At 36.9% G+C, this 15873-nt stretch overlaps 1 protein-coding gene across 4 annotated transcripts in view; it reads left to right on the top strand.

Moving 5' to 3' along the window:
- The window catches only part of USP47 (ubiquitin specific peptidase 47), a 115749-nt gene that overhangs the window by 28209 nt on the left and 71667 nt on the right, over positions 1–15873 (top strand). The window contains exons 2-4 of one of the 4 annotated variants that reach the window (XM_050757378.1): positions 3248–3307; positions 9519–9722; positions 13842–13955. In XM_050757378.1, coding sequence (XP_050613335.1) covers positions 3248–3307; positions 9519–9722; positions 13842–13955 — 378 coding nt within the window. Of the gene's footprint in view, positions 1–3247; positions 3364–9518; positions 9723–13841; positions 13956–15873 lie in introns of those variants that run through there. The other 3 variants (XM_050757381.1, XM_050757379.1, XM_050757380.1) reach the window with 3 other exon arrangements.

Here is a 15873-nt window from a genome sequence, read left to right as displayed (position 1 = left end):
GATGCAAATTCTTTTGAGTTTTCCTTCATCTGAGAATGTCTTGAGTTCCACTTGATTATTAAAGCAATTCCTGGGTCGTTTTTGAAGGGCATTTCTGCTGGTTATTGGATTCTGGTTTGACGGTTATTTTCTGTAAGCACCTGAAAAATACTGTGCCACTTCCTTCTGGCCTCCATGGTTTCTGGTAAGAAAATTATCCTGCTTTTCTGTTCTTTCTCTTTTCATTCTTTTTCCTCTCTTTGTTTTAATTTTAATAGTTTCTTGTGCTATGTCTTAAGCATTCATTCATTCATATTCATCAGTGCTTACATTTGTTAATACCATCCAATGTTATTTGTTATCTTAGATACTGATTTTTTTTCTCTTCATGTGGGTCATAGTTTCCTGCTTCTTTGCATGTTTATTTTTTTCCAATGGGATGCCAAACATTGAGAATTTTACCTTGATGGGTCCTGGATGTTTTTTATTCCTGCAAATATTCTTGAGTTTTGTTCTTAGATGCAGATGGTTTATTTGTAAACAGTTTGATCCTTTTGAGTTTTGCTTTTAAGCTTTCTAAGGTTGGACCAGAGTAGTCTTTAGATTAGGTCTAATTTGGTCCCACTACTAAGACAGTACCCTCTTGAGTACCCTTATCTGATGCCCTGTGTATTACGAGATTTAAAAAATTCTGGTTGGTGGGCGGCTGAGTGCAGTGGCGCATGCATGTAATCTCAGCACTTTGGGAGGCTGAGGCGGAACAGATCATGAGGTCAAGAGATTGAGACCATCCTGGCCAACATGGTGAAACCACATCTCTACTAAAAAATGCAAAAATTAACTGGGCGTGGTGGCACATGCCTGTAGTCCCAGCTACACGGGAGGCTGAGGCAGGAGAATTGCTTGAACCCAGGAGGCAGAGGTTGCAGTGAGCCGAGATCGCACCACTGCACTCCAGCCTGGCAACAGAGCGAGACTCTCTCTCTCAAAAAAAAAAAAAAATTCTGATTGGTGGGAATTTTTTCCTGTGGTTCTTTTTCCTGTGGAACCAGGGATTCTTTCCTGTGGTTCTTTCCCTTGCCTCAGGCACTCTCTTTACACACATATGCTGATGAGAAATCAGCCGAACACTCTAGGGGGATGCACTGTAGGTCTCTTGGAGCTTGCTGTTTGCACAGAGTCCAGCTTTCTTCTGCCCTGTATCCTGCCCTGCGAATTGTAGCTCTTTCCACCCCCTGAACTCCCAACTCTATCTTGTAACTCAGGGAGATTGCTGGACTCCACCTGCGTTCTCCCTCCCTGCACTGCAGCCTAGAAGGTGGCTCACCATTTTTGTTTCTGCTTTCACAGGGGTCATTACCTGTGTTGCCTCTTGTTCAGTGTTTGAAAATCATTGTTTCATACATTGGGAGATAAGGAGCACCAACAGGATTGGAATGTTAGATAAGATGGTGAGAGAAGGACTTGATTGAGAAATTAACTATTCTGATTATCTTTTGCTATATAACAATCTGCCCCCAGATCTAGTGACTTTTCTCATAGATGTGCAGTTTGGGTAAGGTTAGGCTGAAACAGCTTGTTTCTGCTCTGCTAGACATCAGCTGGGGGCAGCAGAAAGGCTGGGGGGCTGGAATCGTCTGAAAGCTTCCTCACTCAACATGTAGGTGGTTGATGCTGGTTGTCTGCTGAGATCTCATTTGGGATGTGGCTGGAACATCTACACAGAGTCTTTCCAGTGGCTGCTTGGCTTCCTTCCTCACAGCATGGAGGCTGGGTTCTAATAATAAGGATCTGAGGGCCAGGAGGAAGTTATTACACCTTTTCTAATCCAGCCTTGAAAATCATGCTGTGTATTACAGGGAGTCACTAAGGCTGGTCTGTATTGAAGGGGACTGGAATTAGCCTCCTACTTTTGCTGGAGGCAAGTTAGACTCCTACTTTATGTAGGGAGGCAAGTCAAAGAATTTCTGGACATGTTTTAAAGTCCCAAAGCAGTGATACTTGAGCAAAGGAGGTGAGGACATCCAGGAAAAAGTATTCCAGGTACATGGTACAGATACATAAAGACCCTGAAGGATAGTGGATGCCTGATAGTTTAGATTTGTTTATAGTTTAGTTACCACTGCACAACATCACCTCCTTGAGGGCAGGGTGAACAGTGTTGGGAGAAGAGTGTTGAAAGATAGTTGCAGTTCAACAATTTTTTTTTGAAGGCACCATGTATTAAAAATTCTAAAAATGAGTACATATACTTTGATCTAGTAATTCTTTCTTTAAGAAATTATCTTAAGGAAAAAGTATACAAACAAGCAATGTATTTGGAGGTGCTTAAATGCCCATTAATAGCAGATTAATTAAATTATGGTTTGTCTATATAATGGAACACTGCAGTTTTTAAACTAAATGTTTTGGCACAGAAAAATAAGTGAGTATTGAGGGACAAGAAGTAGATTTCAAATACTGGTATATAAAATTGTCCTATTTGGTTAAAAGTACTCTCTCTATATAATATGTGCATAGAATGGAGAAGATGAGATGAGAGCAATGGTGGCTATTTTAGAGTTGCTTTTCAGAAAACTGTATGTTGCTATTATAACAGAAATATATTTCTATTGTCAAAGTAAAAGCACCTTTTAAAAGAATATGTTGATTTCTTTTTATTAAGTAAAGAAGGGAGAATAAAACAAAATATGTACAGAAAAAGTGTAGAGTGATGTAAAATCAAAGTTTTTCAAGAGATGATCTCTTGATTATAGGTTACTTTTATTTCCTTTTATATATTGTTGTATTAATTGTAATTTAATTGTTAAACTCATAAGAAGGAGATATATATTAAAATAAAATAGTTGTGAAGGATATTGTTAAGCAGCCTTGTTTTAAGGGTAGCTATCATGTGAAAAATTTAAATTTAGAGACTAGCAAAATCAAGAGCTCTCTTGGTTTCCTTTAGTGCAGAGAACTGCAGAATTTCTTTACTGGACACAAAATATTATGTGACTTACAACATTTGATTTACACACAATTCTTAAGCTATCATTCTTTGTTAAAATGTGGCTATTTTCCATATTTATCTTATTCTTTATCACCTCTTTATCATAGATTTTTAGTAACTTTGCACATTCATGAATAAAATTCTAGATGATGTACTAATACTTTAATTAATATTTTATTGCAAAAATGTTTTTAGGTTAATTGTTCTCATTTCACTGTCTTTTCCCTTTATTTTATATAAATAATTTGTAATTCATTTTGTTCTTATATACCATAGGATGTGTTTTGGAGATGCAGACAAAATATCTTTGATGAAATGAAGAAGAAATTTTTACAGGTAGACTGCTGATGTAATTGCCTTAGTGTGATAATCAGCAGAGCAAGTAACAGCATGTTAGTATTTTTGTTTAATATCAAGGCATGTCTTATGTTTTATGCTTGTTTGGCTATTTTATTTCTACCTAATTTTAATAATAAAAAAGTCACCTTATATGAATTTGTGTCTGATAGTACCTTGTTTTTAGCTAGTGAATGAGGGAGAAAAAACTGATGGAAAAACTAAAGAACCCTTTGTTATGATGTTGGGTATGATAGTTGCCTATTTTCCCAGATATATTTATTTTCTGAGATATTAATAATGTAGGAAATTAAATCATTTAAAAATTTACAAAGTCAAAATCCAGAAATCCTATTACTACTAAATTTCTGAGAGCCTGTGTGCAATACAGACTTAAACTTCCATGTGATGTAGCATTCTGGTATAATCTTTACTTGATACTTGATTTTTCCTTCAGTCCCTTTGCTCTGTTTTTTTCCCCGGAGTTGCTCATTTAATCTCTCCTGTCCTTCCCAAGTGTGGCAAGAGACCAATTAGAAAAGGATCACGTAGATAACATCAGAGTTGGCTGCGGTTTTGAGGTGGGGTGAAGGGAGGATCTTAAAAATAAAATCTCTTTTTTCAAATGTAAGTTAGGACCTTCATTAATAGCCCTAGAAATGTTACTTGTTAAAATAAAAATGCAGAGTCTAAATGAAGCTGATAGTTTTTTTTTTTTTGAGATGGAGTTTCACTCTTATTGCCCAGGCCGGAGTGCAATGGTGCGATCTCGGCTCATGGCAACCTCTGCCTCGTGGATTCAAGCAATTCTCCTTCCTCAGCCTCCCGAGTAGCTGGGATTACAGGTGTGCATCACCATGCCAGCTAATTTTTTTACTTTTTCTAGAGACAGGTTTTTGCTATGTTGGCCAGGCTGGTCTTGAACTCCTGACCTCAGGTGATCCACCCGCCTTGGCCTCCCAAAGTGCTGAGGTGTGAGCCACCACGCCTGGCAGCTGATACATTTTATAAATTTCAACCAGCAAAAATATTCATACCATCAATTCTCTTTTAAAATCTGTGGCAATACATTAATCTTGAACTCTGGATACCCAGATGGGTAGTGCTCTAAGGCCTTATTACTTAGCTTATGGCAGCTCCTGTACCAAAAGGGAGAGAAAATGGACTCATTGTACGTGCGTGTGTGTGTGTGTGTAAAACTTGTAACCATATTATTCTTCGCAATAACATTGAAAGGAAGAAAGTCTTAGAGAGCATAGGTTGAATTTAGAGGTAAAGAGGTACCTTCATAATTTAAAAATACTTTATCTTAATTTTTTTCTCTTAGAAATATTTAAATCTTGATAATTTTGAATTTTGTTTGATATTAGCTTATATTCTATATGCTGATGCCATTCTGAACATATACCATCAATTTTAAACCTCAGTTTGTATTCTTTAATAAGAAACACATAGGAAGTATTTTTTTGAAACAAAAATTATGATGTTATCAGAGAACTCAGATTTAAACTTAAAAGTATTGGGAATGTCAAGAAAAGGAGACAAGATGACTTAAGAGGCGAAGATCCCTTCAGCGGGCTCTAAAATGTCTTAGAACTATGCCAACAACTTCTAGATGTTTCTAGCAGTTAAGTGTATCTTTGGAAGAAAACTGTTTTCAGTGTTTTTTATCCCAATATGTTTTACCTTTTATAAACAAGGCTATGGTTTTATTCTTTCTACTTTTTTTTCTTTGAGACAGAGTCTCACTGTCACCCAGGCTGGAGCGCAGTGGCACAATCTCAGCTCACTGCAACCTCCACCTCCCGGGTTCAAGCGATTCTCCTGCTTCTGCCTTCTGAGTAGCTGAGGTTACAGGCATGTGCCACCATACCCAGCAAATTTTGTATTATTAGTAGAGACAGGGTTTTGCCCTGTTGGCCAGGTTGATCTCGAACTCCTGACCTGAAGTGATCCTCCCACCTCGGCCTCCCAAAGTGATTACAGATGTGATCTACCTCGCCTGGCCCTTTTTACTTTTTTAAAAAGGTTTTTTTTTCTTCAGACTTTGCTAGGAAATCTAGCTTTGTTTCTGCAATGAACATAGACACCGAGCATTCTATTAGCCTATAGAGTAACTATAACTGCTGTTGACTTTCCCCCTAGTCTCACAAGTGTAATATTGCTATGAGTTGTCTGTAAAATAAGTAGTTTCAACTTTAGGATTTATACCTTTTTTTTGTACTTGGCTAGATTTTCTGTGTAGAAAACTTTGTGCTCTTCAAATAGCGCATCTAAACTACATTAAATGTTTTTCTAAATGGAACATGTTTTAGGCTTTTCTAGAATTTTGCACTTGTTTTCTCTTACCTCAGGTTCATCAGAGAACTCTTTTAATTAAAAATTTTTGCTCCCTTCCCTCAATCGTGATATATCCTCAGATGCCTTTTCTTAATGTTAGATGTAGTACTTAAATGAAAAGTAGTACCCTTCCCTCCCTACCAGCACCATCATCATACTTTCCCCGCTTGAACTTGGATGTGCTTGAAGGTGTTTAGGTATATTTATTTTTTATCTATTACTATGTAACAGTGGACCCTAAAGTTTAGTGACTTAATAGGGCAATTCGTTTATTTGTTCAGATTTCTGCGGGATGGGATTGGGGCCAGGGCTCACCAACTATTCGGTTCTGCTCCAGGTGGCATCATCTAGAATTACTTGGCTCCATTAAGTTGGTGGCAGTCATTGAATGGAATGTCCAAAAGGCTTTTCTCATACATCAGGCACCTCAGTGTCTCCACCAAGTGGCCGCTTCCTCTCTATGTGGATTGCTAGGGCCTCCTCACAGCATGCTGATCCCAGGGTAACTGGATTTCTTACATGGTGGCTGGGTTATAAGAGGGAATATTCCAAGAAATACAAAAGCAGAAACTACTGGTTTCTTAAGGCCCTGCCTTAAGTTACACAGTGTCACTTCTGTCACATTCTCTTGGTCTTAGATGGTCATGTGGCCAGGTCAGTTTCTTGAGAAAAGGAAAAAGGAAAAAGAATGGCAAAGAATTTTTTGCTATTTTTAATTCATCTCAAGACATAATTGTTTTTACCTTTGGGCATAAGTAGGATCAGTCTTGGTTAGAGCCACAAAGAAATTAAGAAGGTAGCTGCCCTAATTTCCCATTTCCAAAAAAAACTTTTTACATTTAAATGTTTTGGAAATGTTTCTTACATGTTTAATTTATAATGTATAGGGTTTTTTTTTCTCTTGAAAAGCTATTAAAAAAAATCTATTGCCACATCTTATTGGTGGTATCTTAAAATTGCAACAACAAAAAAATTGTTTTCTTCTCAGTTCCCAAATTGGAGAGGGGAAAGGAGGAGAGAAATTTTACTTTAGTATGATTACTATTAGCAATGGTGATTCTAAAATTCAGATGAAGTCCACATAATAGATTAAAGTTTAGGTGAAATAAGAATGGGCCCAGAAAGTTGAGTGTAAAGTAGAATTTAGCAGTGGCTAGCTTAGAGCTTTAAAGAAGAGCAGAGCTTTTTATCTGTTTAAATCATCCTACAACAGAATTCAAGAGGAAAATGTAACTTGCTGAGAAATTCTATGTATAAGGAGTTTAAGGAAACAAAGTATATGAAGTTTTATGTAGGTGTTCATCACAGAATTATTTGTAAAAGTATAATAAAGTCTGAGTCAATAAAATATTCAGTAAATTATTATTAATCCATGTACTAACAAATACTACTTAGTTGTTAAAATGATGAGTTAGGAAAAGCTTTACAGGGAAAGATTGCATGATATAAGAAAGATGTTAGAAAACAGCATGTGTCTTCTAATCCAGTGTTTGTGATTATGTAGCATGCATGCATAGCCTCTCTCTCTGTGTGTGTGTGTGTATGTGTGTGTGTGTGTGTATGTGTGTGTTTGCAGATAAGACACTTGGAAGGATATATGCCAGCATGCTAATAGTTATCTGTGGGTTATAGAGTTGCAGATTATTTCCATTTTTTCCTTTATACTCCTACTATTTTTTAAAAAGCAAAATTATGTATATGTACGGAAAAGAAGGGCTATTACTAAAAAGAATATAAGCCACACATGAGATTGAATTTTGTTTTTATATGTATAATACATTTAGTCTTCAGATAGGTTTCCATTGAGGGATAATTTTCCCACATGGAAGGAGAGGCATCTGGAGTGCTTGGACCCTGCATTCATATATTTAGGGAAAGAACCAGGAACTGCTAGTGTCTGGCCATATGATGTTGCCACATCACCATTCTTATGTATGATTACTATCACAGCACTTTTGATTTCTAAATTCTTAGAGTTGTCTTCCTTTGACCATCAACTCCAGCCTATTTGAGGCTTTAAAATCTGGCTACTACAGTATTTTATACCAGGAACACTGAATCATTCAGACCTGAGCTATCCCTGAAGTATACTATTGAATCTATAAAAGTGTACCTTTTATAGTTGAAATTTATTTTGAGTTATTTACTCTTTCATCATAAACCAGCATTTTAAAAAAGATCTATGTTTTTTAGTTTAGAGTTAAAATGTGTAAAATGATCTATTAAATGTGTTAATATAACATCTAAAATGTACAGGTGAAGGCTTTTTTATCTCTTTTGAAATGTATATTGATAATGTTCTTTTGTTTCTTTTATTTTACAGAAATGTATTTTCTTTTTATTTTTTAACTAAGTTACTGGTAATTAAATATTTGATGTGTCTGAATTGTAGTGCTACACAATTTATTTTAAATATTATACTTTTATATCAACTTACTTTTTGTTCTAAACTAATTGGAATAACTTTAAATGATCTCTTGCAAACCCAAAAGTGTGTGTCACAGAAACAGATGATAATTGTATTACTTCAACAAACAAAAAACTTTGTGGCTATCCCATCTTCAGTACTAGCTAGTTATAATTTTTCTTATTTAAAAATGGATAATATAGAAGCAACAAAAGGTTGGGGTTGATAGTGTTGTAAAAACTAAGGAAGAAATAAATTTTTGTGTAAACCACCAGTTTGTAAAGATCATATTTCTGAATAGCCCATTATGGAGATGGTGAGACATCTCCCAGTTTAATGCCACACCTGACTTTCAGGGAAAGCAAGAGATTTACATAATCAGATTTGTGTATCAGAAATACTATTCTGGGTTAAAGGAATATAAGATTGGAAGAAGTTAAACTTCTTAGGAAGCTGTTCCATAATTTTGTTGTAGGATATTCTTATTGCTGCAGGCAGGAATAAAGTGAAGGAGGTAGGTCAAGAGATATTCAAAAGGTAGAATTGACAGGATTTGGAGACTATGTGAGGTAAAGAGGGAAGGATGAGGAAGATGCTCAGTTCAGCTGTTTGGTTTCAGCAGCTAGGCAGATGATGGTGCCATTCATTGAGATAGCCATTATAGAAGGAGGGAAAGGAATTTCTTCCAATAAAGTATCTTTGATGTAGTGTTTTACCCCTGTGGAAAGTGGAAAAGTGCTGTACCTTAACAGCTTGAGGGAGGGCATAGCTTATTTGAGAAAGTTTAAGCAGGAAGGAGAATTCGTGACCCTAATTCCTTTCTGTATTGGTAATTGAAACTGTTTCCTTGTTTTTCCCTCCCGCTCCTCCTGGCTCATCTGTTTGGATAAGCTTGTCAGCTCCCAACACATTAATAAATGGAGCTTTTTGGACATCTGGACTTATGGGTACAGCAGCGTAAAGATCAGGAGATGTGGTAGCCTGTATCCCTTAGTTACAGATTTTGTAATCTTTAGACAATCCTTACTGCATTTTTGCACAATTCCCATTGTTTTCTTGGGGGACCCAGAAATACTTGATTTGACTGTGGCTAGCATGGTAATGACACATTTTTAAGGATCAGATTTTATAATTTTTAACTTAAAATTGCTTAAATATTACTATCTTCATGGCTTATTGACCATGGATTTACAGTCTTAAAGGTGAAAGCAAATGTCTCCAAGAATGATTGTTGATTCTGAAATATGCCCCGATGTTTCCAAAACAAACTTACATGGTGCTTATATGTATGACATATCCATTAGAATGTGTTTCAGGCTACAATAAAACAGAGAAAATAGCACAGAGAAAATACTTAATATTTTGTGAGGTCTTTTACATTTAATCATAAAATTTTATGGCTAATTATACTTTTGTTTTGCCTTGAAGATAATATATAAAGTCCTATTTTTCTTAAAATTTCAGATAGAAAATGCTGCTGAAGAACCTAGAGTCTTATGTATAATACAAGATACTACTAATTCAAAGACAGTGAATGAACGGATCACTTTAAATTTACCAGCATCTACTCCAGTCAGAAAGCTCTTTGAAGATGTGGCCAACAAAGTAGGCTACATAAATGGAACCTTTGATTTGGTGTGGGGAAATGGAATCAATACTGCTGATATGGTAAAATCCTAGACTTAAGCTTCTAAAAATGTTATTATAGCCGTTGTTGTTGCTACTAATGATAATGTTAAATCCTGGAACTCTTTTTAAATCATAAACAAAAGTATAACAACTACAGTAAGAGCCTATGTGCAGCTCAGTAATTGGATCCTTCGTCTTCCTTTGCCTCCATTCTGGATTTAACATTTGCTTGTCCTAAAGTTTACATAATGTCATTTCGTCAGTTTTTTCATTCATGAAAGGTGACTCTCATAATATTGTCTCAACTAAATATTCAGTAATATTGTCTGTATTTGCTGAGCAGAATGATGATCATCGTATGTTTTTCCATGGTAAAAGATTGTAAAATCATATTTTATGATCTGATTTTTGGAAAAGAAGAAAAAATATTCATAGTAAGAAAAATGGAATCGTATATGCCTCATACATTCCAACATTAACCAAGATTATCTCTTGCTGAATTTTATTTCTTTTTATTTGTGTGTCTATGTGTATTTCTGGGCAACTTTTTTTATATGTTTATTTTTCTTTGTATGGACGTGTATAGCTTTTGACTTTTGACTCTCAAGCTTAAAAACATTTTTAACGACTACAGTCTTCTCAGATCTCTTTGAGGGTATACTTTGTAATTTTAGTATTCCGTTCTATTAACTGTTTCTTTAAGTGTTTATCCTTTATCCATTGTATTTAGTTTCTCTCTTTCATGGTGTAGCATTTCTTTAAATATTTAGTGATTCTTACTTTCTACTCATTTTTATATTTGATTTGATATACTTCTCTGTGGATGCTGATTGAACTTACCATATTCAGTTCTTGGTGGTTGTGGAAAAAGGGTGGGACATGCTGCTAGATGTGATGTGTTTATAATTTGTTCTGGGGTTGACTGGTTTCTGACTCTTTAGGGTTAGGAGTTGATCAGCACCTAGTTAGACAGCACTGCACTGCCTCTCTGGTCACAGTGCCCACTCTTTACCCTGACAGGAAATAGGCACTGCTGTCTGCTGCATAGTCCAAGGAGAAAAAGAGAGGAGATACCAAACTGATCAGAATGCCTTTTCCCACTTGCTCACTTTTAACTGTTTCCTGGCCTCTACGTCTTGACCTTAGTCTGAAGTTCCTTACTACCTTTATCCCCACAGTAGTCTTCTCTTATAGGATCTTGGGGCTATGGGTCCCTTTAGTTTTATTTTTCCTTAGATCTGATCCTGTCTGTTTTCTGTTTTTTAATTTCTCAAAATTTTTGATTTGCTAAGCATGCTTTTTTTTTTTTTTTTTTTTTTTTTTTTTGACATTTTATGGACTTTTGGGGAGGATTATTGGGAGACATGTACTTAGGTCATCATTTGACCTAATTTTGTATTAATGTTTACTACCAAAATAAACAATTGCAATTACTAAAAAAATTTCTAGGAATCCTTGATAGACATCTCTCCTTGGGCCATTTTTATAAGGGCACTGATCCTATTCATGAGGGCTCCACCCTTAAGACCTAATCAGCTCCTAAGGCCCCACCACTTAATATCATTGCATTGGGGGTTAGGTTTCAGCATATGAATTTTGGGGAGACATAAATCTTCAGAACATAGCAGAGGCACTGATCATTTTTGCCTGGGATTGTGGTTAAGGAAGGAGACCACTGAGTTGGATCTCATCTGCATTATTAGAATAATATTCTAGATAGTCTTTTTTGTTTCCTTTCTCTCCATCCATCCTACATAATAGTTAGAATTATTTTCTATCATCCAAAATTGTAGCACTTACATCACCTTCTAGTTCAGTAACCGTCTATCACTGTTCATTGCCCACTGATTAAAAATCTCAGACAAGCTACTATTGGCTCTGTAAGGCTTTGCTTTATACTCTGAAATCCCAGATACTGCATTGATTTATTTTCTTAACATAGATTTCCATATTTTTCTGTCTTAAGTTTTCCAGGAAAATACCTCTAACAGTCAATGAAGTTGAATGTGTATCCCTATGGTATTTGGAGTACATATTTTAAGTTGGTTCCACAGGAGAATCAGAGATGTTTGATGTTGCCTGATTTGCCCTTAAAATCATATTATACTTTTTATTCCATAATATATTTGTTTTTTTTTAAATATAGAACTAATGTTTTAAACTGAAATTAACCAGTAAAATTGGTAGTCAGACAAGACATAGAAAGATAAACAATATTTAATCTGAGACTTTGAATAGTTTCTGGTACATCACCACATAATTTCTAGTGTTGTCCTTTTTCAGTTTAAAGGATAGTTCTGTACTGTCCTAGGTGTCTTCCCAGGTCCTATTCATCTTTTACCCTTAAAAAGCTTTACTCGATGTTTCCTCATGCTGCTTTAAATGTAATTGTTTTCTCTTTGACCTCCTATCCCCTTTGGCTGAGCCACTTATCATAGTTCCTTTTTTGTTATAGGTATTATTCATCTATGTCTTTCCATTTCCAATGTAAGCATTTTCATGACAGGAACCTCGTGTAAATTTCGTATCCTCCATAAACATTCCTTCTAGGCATTCAAAAAGCATTTGTTAAATTATCTTCCACAATAGCTTTAAATAGCTGTATGTCAGGATTACCTGTTACTCTTTCTTTAGCTATGACTGTATTCAAGAGCTCTATTTCTGTATTTTTATTTGCCTCCTGTACATTTCTACAAATATGACTACTTTCTCCTGCTTACTACATAGTGCTGAATGGATACCCTCAGAAAACTAAGCCCATTTAGCTACCCACGACCTTGTATACAGACACTTACTGAGGTAAAACCCCTGTGTATTTCAGCTATATCATCTGATCATGTCCCACCAGTGACTTGAAGGAACCCAGCAATCCCTTTCTTCTTTCCATGTGGCTTCTTTCAGCTTCCGGTTTTCTGTGTCCTGTTTTTCTTGTGGATTGATAGATGTTAGCCAAAATTAATAGGTAGAACATATATTCGCTATTTTATTTACTTAACACGTCTTTTGCACTGTGTTTATAGTATTCTAAGCTCTGTACAAATGTAATCTTTTTTAATCCTTATATTATTAACTACTACTCTATGAGGTAGGTGCTACCACACCCTCATAGGTGAAGAAACTGAGTCATGGGGAAGTGAAATAACTTTCCAAAGTTAGATAGTAAGTGGCGGAATCTCTTACGGTTAATTTTTTTTGTCCTCAGTACCTGCACTTTTATACAATGTTAATTAGTGTTAATTTCCTAAGAAATAAAGACATTTTCATAAAATGAGTATAAGGAGACTCTGCCCATGTCTTTGAAACATTAAAAACATTTCTTAATGCAACAAAATAGTTTTAAAGATATTTACCTCTGCTCCCTCATTTTTCTCTATAGTGGTCTGGAGTGAGTGAATAGGGCTTGGGGCATAGAGAGTTTCCTCTCTCATCCACCAACTAGAGTATATTAGAATGACAGCTAGAGTTGAAATTGCCCTACCATATAAGTTAGGTGAAGACTTGAATCTTAGATGTTTAATTTTCAAAGGTCTGATCACAATCACTTCCATACCCCCTGGGTCCTCTGAATCCTAGCGGTACATTTGAAATAGGTATCATTTACTAGGAGAGGCTTTTCCTTAAGGAGTCTTTCTAAAGGCTATAATATATACTGCATTAGTTATATTTTTGTTACATTACATAATTATGTTACATAATTATTTTGGTTGGGTTGCTTAGTATGTTGCTTATCTGGTATTTTTCATCATATTTATATATCAAAACATTTTGGTTTTTAGTTATGTAAAATTATCTTTGGTCAATTTTCATGAAACTCCATTAAATATCATATTGCATATATTGTATAGAACATGGAGAGAAATGTTTATAGATTCTTTTTATGTGTATGTAGTACTTAACACTCTTAACTTTCACCTTTTCTCTTTTTAGTTTTTTAGATGTTGGGGAATGTGAGTCTCTGGGATACCTATCAGTATATGCATTGTTACTGGGCTTAGCTATCCCAGTTAATGAATAAATGAGTTAATTCCAAGCCTACATGAACAGAATTTTACCAGATCATTGCTAAACAAATACTGTTTAAATGTAGATATGTGTCCATTTATAGATTACTTATTTTATGTTTCTCATAATCTGAAATATTATGTTTTATGTCCATAGGCGCCACTGGATCATACCAGTGACAAGTCACTTCTTGACGCTAATTTTGAGCCAGGAAAGAAGAACTTTCTGCATTTGACAGATAAAGATGGTGAACAACCTCAAATACTGCTGGTAAGCTACTTAGAAAACCCTGTATTTATAATTTTTATGCACTGTCACTTGAGGAGGCAGTTTCCTGAAGGAAATAAGATGTGTTTTGTAATTTGTGTAATATATTAATATTTTTTAATTTTCTGTTGGTTTGTTATAAGTGTGTAGAATAACATAGTTACACTGGACATCCATAGCAACATTATTTGTGTATACAGACTGTATATAGACCGTAGTCTCTTGCCACGTTGGATTTAACATATACTGCTATCTTCAAGACCACTGGCACACCAGGGATGGTGGTGGGTCTAGGATAAGTCAAAGTGCCACAAGGATCTCCTGTGTTTCAGTAGTGACCCTTCCTTTGTTTAAGCATTTGCTTGGTTGCTGTAAATCTTCGGTGGTTTTCGTCTGGTTTTTCAGTATCTATGAGAAGGTCATTTCCATTCTCACTTCCTCCCCTAACCTGCCACCTTTTTTGGAATGATTGGTGTATACATTACATGTTTCATTTCTATTCTTTTAATACTTATCCCAATTCACATTTCAGTGAATAGACTTTCCTGTTCAGCCCAATTGCCTTAGAGATATCTAATGCAATAACTCCCAATTTGAGGGCTATTCCACCAGAGATTTTTTTTTTTTCTCTCAGTCCATTGTAGAGGACATGAGTTAAAAAAGAGTAAGAGGGAGGGATCGAGATGGCTGATGAGAAACAGCTGCGGTCCACAGCCCTTATGGAGAGGAATGAAAGGGGCGAGTGAATACAGCACATTCAACTGAAATATCCAGGTTCTCGCATTGTAACTGATTAGGCAAACAACTGGACTCAAAGAGAATGAAGAAAAGCAGGGTGGGGCGATGGCCCACCCAGGAGAGGCACAAAGCCAAAGGAATCCCCACTCCCAGCCAAGGGAAGTTGTGAATGATTGTATGACTCTGCCCGGGAAACCACGCTACTTCCATGGATCTTTGCAACCCTAAGATCAAGAGATCCCCTCAGGAGCCCACGCCACCAGGGTCTTGGGTCCTATACACAGAGCTGTGTGGAATCTTGGTAGAGCAGCCACTTGGGCACACATAAAGACCCAAGAGTTTTACACACTCCGACCGCAGGATCCCCAACAAGGTGGGAAGTCCATCCATATATATACCCCTAGGAAGGGGGCTGAATCCAGGGATCCAAGCAGCATTGTTCTGCGGGCCCCACTTCCACAGCACCTCACAAGCTAAGACTCACTGGCTTGGAATTCAACAGCAACAGGCTGGAGTCTGCCCAAGATGGGATGGAGTTCCTGGTGGGAGGGGTGGCCACCATCTCTGTGGTTCCATTGACTCAGTCATTCCAGCTGCTGGCTTTGGAGGATTCAGATGGTCTGGACCAGGAAGGATTCCCCCCAGTGCAGCACAGCTGCTTTGCCAGATCGTGGCCAAACTGCCTCTTTAAGCTGGACCCTGATCCATTCACCCTCACTGGCTAGGAGCTCCTTGCAGGGACTTCAGTCACTCTAGCCAGGGTTATACAGACAGAGCTCTAATCTCTCCCTGGGATGGAGCTCTGGGTAGGGGAGAGGGGAGGCCACTGTCTCTGTGGTTTGGTTGACTCAGCCATCCAGCCTGCCAGCTTTGGAGAGTCCAAACAGTTCAAATGAGGAAGGGTCCCCACACAATGCAGCACACCTTCTCTACCAGAAGGCAGCCAGACTGCTTTAAGCATGTCCCTGATCCTGTTCCTCCTGACTGGGTGAGACCTCCCAACGGGGGTTTCCAGCAACTTCCTACAGGTACATTCAGGCCAGCAACAGGTCAGGACCCCCTGTGACAGAGTTTCCAGAGGAAGGAGTAGATGGCCACCTTTGCTGTTTCACAGCCTTCACTGGTGATACCTCCAGGTATGGGAAAAACTGAGGCAACTACGGCCTGGAGTGGACTCCCAGCA

This window comes from Macaca thibetana, chromosome 14 (assembly GCF_024542745.1).
Source record: "Macaca thibetana thibetana isolate TM-01 chromosome 14, ASM2454274v1, whole genome shotgun sequence".
Taxonomy (NCBI): Eukaryota; Metazoa; Chordata; class Mammalia; order Primates; family Cercopithecidae; genus Macaca; species Macaca thibetana.
This window is presented reverse-complemented; position numbering and strand designations above follow the sequence as displayed.